The sequence below is a fragment of the Gavialis gangeticus genome, unplaced genomic scaffold (assembly GCF_001723915.1).
Source record: "Gavialis gangeticus isolate Ggan-Ray unplaced genomic scaffold, GavGan_comp1, whole genome shotgun sequence".
In the NCBI taxonomy this organism is placed as follows: Eukaryota; Metazoa; Chordata; order Crocodylia; family Gavialidae; genus Gavialis; species Gavialis gangeticus.
Window position 1 is genome coordinate 22,172,015 of NW_017728993.1, and position 11,220 is coordinate 22,183,234.

General features: G+C 45.6%; 1 protein-coding gene across 1 annotated transcript in view; it reads left to right on the forward strand.

Moving 5' to 3' along the window:
• The window catches only part of TRABD2B (TraB domain containing 2B), a 568,857-nt gene that overhangs the window by 517,548 nt on the left and 40,089 nt on the right, over positions 1 to 11,220 (forward strand). Inside the window, exon 7 of the mRNA XM_019528309.1 lies at positions 481 to 750. Within this exon, the coding sequence (XP_019383854.1) occupies positions 481 to 750 (270 nt within the window). The remainder of the gene's footprint in view (positions 1 to 480; positions 751 to 11,220) is intronic.

Below are 11,220 nucleotides of genomic sequence, written 5' to 3' on the forward strand. Positions count from 1 at the left end.
AATACCCAGTGATGAAGCCATCCTTCATGGATTTGTCCACCTCTGTTTTGAACCTGGTTAAATTATCAGCCTGTACATCTTAGGGCACTGAGTCTCACAAGATAATTATACGTGGTGTGAAAAAGCATTTCCTTGTGTTTTAAACTTGCTTCCTCATAATTTCCTCATACGTCCCCAACCCCTACCATTGTGAGAGGCACTAAACAGCAAATCCCTGTTTGCTTTCTTCATGCCTTTTGTTATTTTATAGACTTCTATCATTTCTGCGAATTGCTTTTTCTCTAAGCTGAGACGTCTTAGCCTATTTAATCCACCCTTGTGTAGAAGCCTCTCCATCATCCTCTCTCAGCCTCTCTTTAATCCTTAACACCCTTCTCTGCAGGCCCCCCAGCCAGATCTGGAGGTGATGCTAAATTGTACCGCCTTTTGTTGCATTGTCACCCGTTTGCACACCACAGATCTAAATGTTGTATTTTGCAGCTCAAGGATGAAGAACACAAGCCCATCTTCAGAGGCCTCTTCAGGAACCACTGCACCAGCCGACCATGTTTCTGAGCAAGTGCCATTGTCCTCTCCTTCTCTGAAGCCTCTTCAGTCTGGTGAAGAAGACAGCCTGCCTCCTCACCTCCTGCTGCCAGATAGCATCAGCCAGCTAGAAGAGTTTGGCCGACAGAAGAAATGGCACAAGAAGCAGCACAAACACTATCGCCAAAGGCAGTTCAATGACCTGTGGGTTCGGATAGAAGACAGGTGAGTCCAAGCTTTCATGCCATCATCCTTCCCCCTGCTCAAGATGTCCTGACCTTGAAGTCATTTTCCTGTTGTTGACCAGCACTGATTGGATGATGCAGCAAGCCTTGGGCCATGAATAGCATAGAGGAAAGCTTAGAGAGGGAGGGGCAGACATGGGGAGAAGTGGTTTAGAAATAGGGAGGAAGGCTGCACTGTCACATATAGATCATGTTCAACAGAGAAGGGGGAGGGGAGGGGTATAAAGAAAATTTGAAATACACAGAATGAAAATAGACATGAATTAAAGAAAGGGAAAAACAGGAAAAATCAGAAAAGAAAGAAATGCCCCATATAGCTTCATTCCCTAGTGCACAAATTTATCCTTCCTAGTATTCATTAGCTCTGATGAGGTTAAACAAAGCCTTTCCACTCATTTGGTTTCTTTGGCCTAGTATTCACCAGGGCCCCAAGCCAACTCTACCTTTAGACAGGTAAATAGCACTTACGTGGCAGAGCTTGGCCACATAAGTAGCATTTAGGGTCACTTACACAGATGTAACCCAGGAACACATGTAGCGCTTTACGTCACATGAAATGGAGTGGGAAAAGGAGAGCCTGAAAGTTTGCCTAGGGCATGGGAGACTTGGGTTGTAGGCAGCTCATAGCCAGAGAGGGTTTCAACCTGTCTCCTATTTCCCGGCCAAGTGGACTAGCCACTAGACGAAGCCAAACACTAACTCCATCCCCAGTTGCAGTTGTCCCATAGGGAAGCTAAAAGGGAAGATATGTGGGGCAGAAGGACAGCAAGCCAGGGAGTGTATGGTCCAGGGTATTTTGATTGCATAACCATTGGGTAAAATGGGCACAGGAATGGGCTAGCTCCTGCCCACTGGGCAGACTAAATGCCCACCTTTCCAGGGCTGTAGGCATCTCACCAAGCCACACCCCCTGTAGTTTGCTCTCCTGTGGCTCTACATACTGTCAGGCCAGGCCTCTCTTGATCTCCCATCCAGTACCATGTAACCAAGAACAGTCTGGTTGCGTTTTCGGCAGCTAACCTGGTGCTAGCTTGGGTAAGGAGGGTGAGTGGGCACCCAGCAGAAAACAAGGCCTACCAAATGGCAGATGAGCTCCCTGTGAGGCAACAGCCATCATACCTGGAGAAGAGATGGCTGCCACAAGGTCACTTTGCCTGAAGAATAAGCAATGATGCCCTGCATCTAAGGTGCCCCAATAGTGGCAGTGTCATTGGGATTGACTTCACTTGACTGGTTCTTCAGTGGCCTAGCTTCAACAGGAGAGGCAGAGGGTGTTCATGGCAGTGCCTTGTGGCCCAGGCATTTCAATAGGAGGTGGAAATTGAAAGCATCTCTGAGTGAAGGTGGCCTAAACCCTATGTCATCCCTTCTCTGGGCAAGTGCCATAACTAACAGACCACAGGGTTAATAGTAGAAGGGCTCTCTACCCCATCAGGTGCTAGCCCTGGTGAGCCCATTTGAGGGACTCACAGCATTATGCACCCTCTTGGGTGGAATTGAATCCTGAGAGACTGTAGGTGGCTGTAGAGGATCTTTTCTGAGCATGTTCAGAAATGCAAGATGACATGCAGAAGGGTAAATAGGATCTAAAATCAGACTGTGTTATAGTCCAAAATTTCACCACCCTACCTAGAGGGGACTTCAGTTTGGGCCCAAGTGTTCAACTGCATCTCGGCTTTTTTTTAATCTACTAGGGCTGTGTGAAATTTCAGAGATTTTGTTTCAATACTGTTTCAACTCATTTCAAGGTCAAAATAGCAAAATCAAAACAAAACAAAGAACATTGAAACAGCCTTGAAACAAAATGATGCTAATCGAAATGTTTCAAAAGTTGAAACGTTTTGACCATAGCACTGGGGATGGGAAGTCAATCCAGCTGGGCTGACTCCCCATCTCCCGTGCTAGATTGGGCCCCATGCTAGATCAGGCCGACTCCCCATCCCTGGCCGTTCTAACGAAACACTGAAACAGAGTCGAAACAGCCTTACTGTTTCGACAAAGTAAAACAGAACAGCTGAAATAATTCGATGCAAAATGAATTTCGAGGTTTGGACGGAAGAGCAAGGCGAAATGGAACGGTGCCATTTTGCACAGCCCTATTATCTACCCCAGTTCCCAGACGGTTGCGCATCCACATAGCAGCCGTCACTAGGCATACCTAGTTTCCAAGAGCAGATAGGGGTAGATGCATTTATTCTGGAATGTCCTTGAACAAAGAGCTGTAAGTAATGATGATTTTTATAAGTTAGCTAACAAAGAAAGAAACTATTAGTTACTGACTATCCATCCATGCACCTACCTCTGGTGCCCGTCACCAGAGCTAGCATATGGGAACCTTGCGGGTAAAATTAACAGTTGTAGTATACAGTCTCTGGTATTTCTGCCTTTTTTTTTTAAACCCCTTTTTGGGGTAAAAACTCTGCTTTGCATATTTCTTTCATTTTTTCCAACATGTATTTTATTTTAGGGCTGGCTGACTCATTTCTGATACAAGACTGTTCCTTCTGGGTGCATGGTTGAGGGTCCCGGTTGCTAATGCTGTCCTTGCTGTGGTAGAAATGCATTTCTGAAGGTTTTGCAGCCTCTAATGATGAACAGGATCTGGAATGACTTGCTGTCCTCTGGAAATGTATCCCCTAGCTGGATCCCGTCAGATGAGAGTGCTTTGTCCCTAGCTCACGTGCAGTTTGTCATGGGTTTTGTTAGCTGCCTTCTTCTAAAGGAGTTGAGCCTCTTGATCCAAGTCTTCCACAGGACTGTTTGGCCCAGCTCAAAAATATGAGAGACAGAAGAGGAATCTCTGATTGGTGCCTGGCTGTTAGCCACACACCCCTGTTATCTATAAATGCAGGCCAGATGGGAGGCTTTTAGGCCTAATGTGGTTGCCTTACTGTGTAGCTAGAAGTTTAAACAGCTGAATGGCATTGATGTTTTTTAATAGCATGTACTGTTCCCAAGAAAGGTTTTCAAAAAAGGATAGTTCACCAGGGTAGAGTGTGATTATATGTTCTCTGCTCCTGTGGGATCTTATCTGAATCCAAACATTTTATTCTTTTACTTCCTTTCTAATGAGGATGGCGGGGAGGGGATGTGGATTGGGAAAACATCAGCTTTGAGTCTCACGGAGCCTGTCATGAATAAAACTTAGACTGACATTTGCTTTGCTGAAACGTTCCTTGGGAGATATATGTGGGTTTCTGTGGGAGAGCAGAGATCTAAAATGAAGAAGGAAAATAATAATAATAATAATATTCTGCTTTAGTGCTTTCAGATGTTTTAGTGCTTCCACAATTCTGAAGTTACTTCTTTCTTTTTTTTTAAGTTACAAACTGTTAATCCAAAATGAGAGACTCACGGGTAGCTTTGGTTTCCCCATAAAATGGATGTGGTATCAACATTTATAAAACAGCTGTTGCATATTGTGCTTTTGGCAGGTCTTTTTCATCAGCATTAATTGCGTTGAATGTGGCGGAGCATAGCGCTATGCACCCAATAGTGTGTTGCTTTTTAAAAGGGTCCCCTCTGACTGGTAATAACAGACCATAAACCAGTGGAAGCCATTACATTTGTTGTGTTATCCTTCTCTGGACAGAAGGGAATGAATAAGTCTATGGCAGATTTGGCTCACCGGAGTATATTGCTTAGACATCGGTGAAATGGGCCAGTTCGCCAGCTCAGGTAGGTTGGTATTACAGTATCTTGCGTTCTTGGGCAATATTCCTGAGATGTCTAATAGGGCTATGTGAAGCTTCCGTTCCTGATTCAATTTGGTAGAGGTTTGGTGCGATTTGGTGTCTGAATCTCCGAATCCGAATCAAATCAGAGGACCCTTTAATCTCTCCAAATTGAATCGGAACCCTCCAAGTCGATTCAAAGAGATTTGGAAAGATTTGGTGATTTGGACCTAGACACAGCTTTAAATGTTTTTTCTACAGACCTCAAGGTACCAGGCAGCTCATGACTGCTGTGAAGCTGGGCCGCATGCAGTGTCCCACAGGAGTGCAGGGGGCTCCCCAGTGCGCTCGGCAGCAGACCCAGAAGTGGACTGGAAGCACTCCCTGTCTACTTCCAGGTCCGCTGGAGAGCATGTTGGGGGGCCCCCTGCACCCCCCTGGCTCAGTGGCTGGTGTTTCCTGGGTCTGGGGGGGCACCCAGGATCCCCCTGCAGCCAATCGCTGAGCTGGGGCGGGGGGCAGCACGCTCCCCAGCAGACCTGGAAATGGACCAGAAGTACTTCTGATCCACTTCCAGGTCCGCCATCGAGCACACAGCTCCCCTCCCCCCTTGCTCCTGGGGGTTGCTCTATCTGCCCCAGCATCTCAGCATTCATGAGTCGTGCTGGTACCTCGAGGTATGCAGAAAAAGCATTTAAAGCTGTGTCTATGGCCGAATCGCTGGTTCTCCAAATCAGCATTGAATCTTCAGATTCGGCCGAATCGAATCAGAGACAGCGATCCATATCAACGAATCGATCACTGTCCCTGATTCGGGCTGAATCCAAATTGAATAGGACCTGTTTCGCACACCCCTACAGTTTATATCCATTTCATAACTCACTTGTTAGCACTTGAAACTTGATTAGCCCAGCCTTGACGAAAAGGAAAGGAAACCTGAGATAAGTCACGCATTGTTATGATTCAGGTGAAAAAAAACCCCCAAAACCTGAAGCATGTCAAATTCAGTAGGTTTCTACCCATCACTTTTTAGATTTCTGCATTTTCAGCTGAAAAGACAAGTACAATGTGCAGGTGGAAGAGAAATCCATGCAAATTTAAACCAGATTAAAGGTTCTTGTACAAACCCCATTGAACTGTGAAATCACTAGGTTTCATAGAGCTCTTTTCCAAAGCTTTATTGACTGTGGATTAGAGGATTTTATGAGCCATGAATTGCAAGGTTTTTATGGACTGTGGATTACAAGACGATCGCATACACTTCCATGGAAATCTCAGGGTGTTTTTTTAAGCTACCAATACAGAAACAAAGGAAATGAACACACAAGAACAATGTTAAGGGAACATCAAAGGTCTGACTTCGACCTATAAAAGCCCGGAAATCCATAATTAATGGTTCCACTAAAGCCCCAGTTCATAGCGTATTTCTGGTCGGCTCTGGGGTTATAGTCACAATCCTAAACAGCCTCATAAAAATGAGTCATCAGTTCATGCCATGCGTTATTATTATTATTTATCTTGCTTATGCCTTAGAGATTGCCCTTTCTCTTCGGTTTTATCCTGACAGCTGAGAGCAGCTGTCACATTTTTCCTGATAGCGTCTAGGTCTATACATTGCATCAGGGGGTTACAGCAGAAGGCTTCTGCATCTGGAATTTGTGTTCTCTCTGTGTCGGACACAGCCAAGATTTGTTGATCTGTTGGGTGCAATGTAAAACTGGGCTATCTGGCAGAGCTCATTGAAAAATGCATTTATTAAAAAAAAAAAAAATCAAAAAAAATCAACAGAGATTATTTTGTTCAAATGGTTTTTTTTCTGACCATTTGTTTGCTTCTCTCCCCACCAAAATTGAAAGAAAATAAAAATGTTTGCCTTCTGACTGCAATTTGCCTTTTTCTTCTGGTTGTCAGGAATCTAAATGAAATAGAAACTTTTGTTAGAAATGAAGCCTAAGCATTTTCCTTTTGATTTGCAGGAAAAGTGCATTTAAAATGCATTAGTTTGTTTGAAATGTTGATTTAGATCAAATGGCATCTTTCTCCTTCAAAATATCAAGCAGCTCAGCTCTCTGGCCAGGAAGTCCATGGGGGTTTTAAAACTGAATTGGGAAGTCTCCATTCTGTGAAACCAGGGGGTGTTTTACTGTTTCCATTGGCACTGAAATGACTCAGTTGCCTCTTGAAATATATATATGACATATATAATTATAAAGTACTGGTATCGAGTTTGGATTTTATGTACAGCAGTTAAATGTACTGGAAAAAAATAATTCAGCATGCATGGTGCTCTATCATAAGGACTGAACGCTTGCCTTGAAATTTTGGAGTCTAAAAATGCAAGCAAAAATCAGTACAAATAGACGATCTATAGGCTGGGATGTGGCAGCAGCAGCTTGACGGGCTCATAGAACGGGGAGTCTTTAGAAGTTTTTTGGAGAAAAAAAGAAGTAAGTTTCTCTTTCAGATGGGATGGCCCGAAAAAAAAGCCATCGAGTCTGGAATTAGTGAATGGGATCGATGAGGTGGTGAGAAGGAAGTCTTGGGTAAAACATAAGGAGAATAAGAGGCAAATGAATGAATAAATCCTGTGCTGAACCTTGAGCAAGAGACAGGGGCAGGGCAGGGGTAGAGTAATGGGGAGTAAAATGAGCTTCAGCTGGATGCAGAAGAAAAGTAAAAGCAAATGTAGCCATTCAAAGAGACGGGAGATGTGGTCAGAGAAAAGGGCCAGAACTACCTGTTCTTCCTGGACTGGCAAAGTTGACTATTGGCTGAAAATGTAATAAAACCCCACTGTAATTGGGAATGGCATTTCCCTGATAGGCTGGCAGCGAGCCCTCAACCCCCAGTGAGCGCAGGAACGTTACAAATATCAATTTCTTTCCCAAGTGACAGCTATTTGAAATGGGGAAAAAAAATTTAAAGCTGTGATGAATGAAGAGAGACAACATACAATGAGCTACACTAATTATGTCCATATATAGCTAACCCTTATCAGTTTGGCTGGAATTTAAGTCGGTTAGTCTGTTATCCTTTCTTTCGAGACAATGCCGTGATGGAAAACAGAATGCTGTCAGTTCGGACAAACTTTTAATTTCACTTAACTGCATCTGAAAGGTAAATTTTGGTAAATGAATCCAAATTGTTTCCTTTTCACAACACACCGTGCTGAAATACAGTACTTAGCTTCATTAAAGAGAAGACTGCTTTTCTTTACGGGAGACCTAGACACTTTTGAAGTCTAACAGGTAAATTGTGGTCAGACGATTTTCTTCCAGATGGGAACGTGGAGATTGAAGTTTCCATCACAGATTTGTTTGTTTAAAGTATCCCATCGGCCTCTCTGTTTAGCATGCTGCTAGAAGGCTGCGTAGCCTCAAATACAAAACCTGGCCTCATTTCTCTGTTCTAGCAAATCTGTGTTTAGCACAGGCAAGGAAGGGAGTTAATGGGTCTCCTGAGCTGCCTTGTTTTCTTGGCCTGTTTTCAGGGTGACTGGGACACTGCCTCCACCAAAGTAACAGAGAAGCCTTGGGACTGCTCTAACTTGTGACTACCCTCCCGTGAGCTACACCAGCAACCCAGAATACCAGGAGTTCAGAGCCCTTTTCCCTAGCCATGCCTCCTTTAAACTGTGTATACCATAGAGCCTGGTACCCTAGCTCTGCATCATCTGGACCAGTGATTCTCAACCAGGGTGCCAGGGCACTCTGGGGTGCCACAAAGTCCTTTGAAGGGTGCCTCAAGGTGTGAAGAAATGAGCAGAGAAGCCAAGTAGATAGACACAAGCTTGGGTTTGTCCCTGCCTAAACAGTCTCTGAGCCCCACTGCCCAGCCCCTCTGCAAAGAGGTAGGCACTGTAATATATACATTCGTTTTTGAAGCTACTCAAGTCACGAAAGTTATGGAGGATGCCTTGAGTCCAGTGAGGGGTGCCTCAAGTCCAAAAAGGTGAAGAACCAGACCTTCCCTTTACACTGGGGAGTTCTCTGATGATCCTATCCCCTGATTGATATACACTTTATACCTCCAACATATAGTTGTAAGCAGGGATCCTGGTCTTCGCTGATAAAAAAAAATCCTTAATTTTTGGATTTTAAAAAAGTAATCCATATTTTTCCATGATCAAAATGAAACACCATGTTAGATAGATAGATAGATAGATATGCCAATGGCATTTGACAATAAAAAACTTCAATTTTCAGATTTAAAAAGTAACTCAAAGCCATATTTTCCGTGATCAAAATGAATCACCACCATATATATAGTATAGTATAGGTACGCCAGTGCCATTCTCCAATAAAAATCCTCAATTTTCAGATTTAAAAAAGTAACCCAAAATCCACATTTTCCATGATCAAAATGAAACACCACTATATATACATATAGATATAGATATAGTTAGATAGATAGATATAGATATTGTCACGGGGGCACTCAGGTGCCCTGTGCCTAAGTAGGGATTAGGGCCTCTGCTAATTGCCAGGGCAGCCCAGGTGCTGGTTGCTGGAGCAACCAGGTAGGTCATGTGACCAGAAGGGGGCAGGGCCGGGCCCTTATAAACAGCCAGGCCGGAGCCTGGCTAGCAGTTCCCTTCTGGCAGCCTGAGGTGTAGGAGCTCTGCAAGAGAGCTAAGCCAAGCAGTGCAGCCTGAGCACCCAGAGGCCTATGTTACGGAAAGGGTGGAGAGAAGCCTGACTGGAAGGCTTTGGCCAGAGAGCCGGGTGGCCCTGGATGTTATGTGATAGCCAGTAGGCTTATTGTTTGTTATAGCCGGTAGGCTTATTGTTTTGTTACGGCTGGTTGGCTTATGGTTCTGTTGTGTATAACCCGAGGACCAGGTGATGCTGTAGGGGTGTGAGGAGACCTCACAGGAGATCCCCAGTAGTCTGGGGGTTTCCTGGGTGCCCTGTTTGGGCACCAAGCAGTGCCAGGGAGGCACGGCTGGTTGGCGCCGGTGGGAGCCGGTGTCCTCATTGGGAGCTCCCCAGTGGAGTGGGGGTTTCCCGGGTGCCCAGCAAGGGCACAGCAAACAGTGCCTGAAGGCACGGCAGTTTGGTGCTGGAAGCGCCGCATTTGGGGGGTTGGGACCCCAGCCCGGAGAGGGTGATAGCCCAGTGAGGGCATAGGACCCTGGTGATGGGTCAGGGGGCCAGGCACGGCTATATGCCACCTGAGCCCCGGCGCCGGTGAAGGCCCGAGACCAGGGCTGGTGCGCAGGCTCAGTGAGAGCCACGGGCGCAAGTAGCACGGGACAGGCTCAGTGAGCGCTAGGGGCGGGGGACAGAGCCCACAGCAGGGCGACGCGAGTGTGGAAAGTGCGGGTAATGCCCGTAGAAGGGCGAGTACACCAGGGAGCCCCGAGAAGGTCAGGGGCCAGCGTGAAGCCGAAGTAGGGCGGGCGCCGGTGAAGGCCCGGGACAGGGCTGGCGCCATTAATAGTCTGAAGAAGGGCGATCGCGTGGGTACAAGCCCGGAGAGGGCAGGGTGTGCAAGACAGGGCCCAGAGAGGGCAGGACGAGCCCGGAGAGGGCATGTATCTCTGAGACATAAGAACATCCAGGACAACTGCGAGGCTTGGGGCATGCTAAAGGGGAGGTAGGAGGCACGCATAGCCCATAAGGCCGGGGTTGCACCAAGTCACCCCATCTGGTACAGGAGGGGCAGTTGTTAGCAGAATGCTGTGACCAAGGGGATCTTAAGGCAGCCTCCCATATCAAATTAATATACCAACAAGAGGTGGCGGGCAAGAATCGAGGGTGCTGGATCACTCACTTGGCACGGTAGGGGGCGCTAGCGGGATCACGGCCTCTCCTAGGCCCCACTCCGTGACAGATATCTATAGTGGTGTTTCATTTTGATCATGGATTTTTGGGTTACTTTTTTAAATCTGAAAACTGAGGATTTTTATCAGAGAAAACCAGAATCCCTGGTTATAAGGCAGAGGAACATCAGGCCCAGTATCACCCTGCAGTACGGCAACATGGTTCCACTTCCAGATAGACTATTCAATACTACCGTATCCTCCGTCTCCTGCCATTCTCCCAACACTTATTTTTCCTTCCAGAAAACTTTATTTGCTATTAATGCACTACATCTGTGAGTGCCCCTGCCCAAGTAAGGATAGGAGCTTGATGGTCTTCTGACTTGTTAACTACCACACTCTATTTGTCATCCTTCAACAAGTACTTGTGTGGTTACAATTTGCAGCCAACTCTAGTGAGCAGAGTAAACAGCAGCTTCTGAAAGTCTCCTAAACAACTTGTAGATTCCTAAACTCCTGCTTGGGAAGTTCTTCTTTTTTTAGATAAAATTAAATATTATGCTTATGAGGCCTTCACCAAATGGTGCGTGCTGTGGCTTTGTGAGTAGTTCCATTAAAATAAATATAGAAAATTTTCATTGGACAGCATTTTGCTTGCCTGATTTAAAAGTAGGAATGTTTAACTGCAAGAAGGCACCTGGTCCAGTGTCACATAGTCTGATATACAGACATGCAGGTGGTTTTGTGGATTGTGGGGTGACCTAATTTTGCCAGACCCTTAGGGGTGTTGGATTGAAAGGGATCTCCCAGACCACTGAATCCAGACCCCTACAGTGGTAGGCAGCCAGGTGATAAATGTGTGTTGGAGAGTGTCCATAAGACTACCCACTACAGTCCCTTCAGCACAGCCTCAAGGCAGCTGCAACAAACTTCAGATATTTAGTTGGAAAAAAAAAAAAAAAGAGTATCAAATGAGTAGGGTAATAAAGGAAAGGATCTTTTAATCTTTACC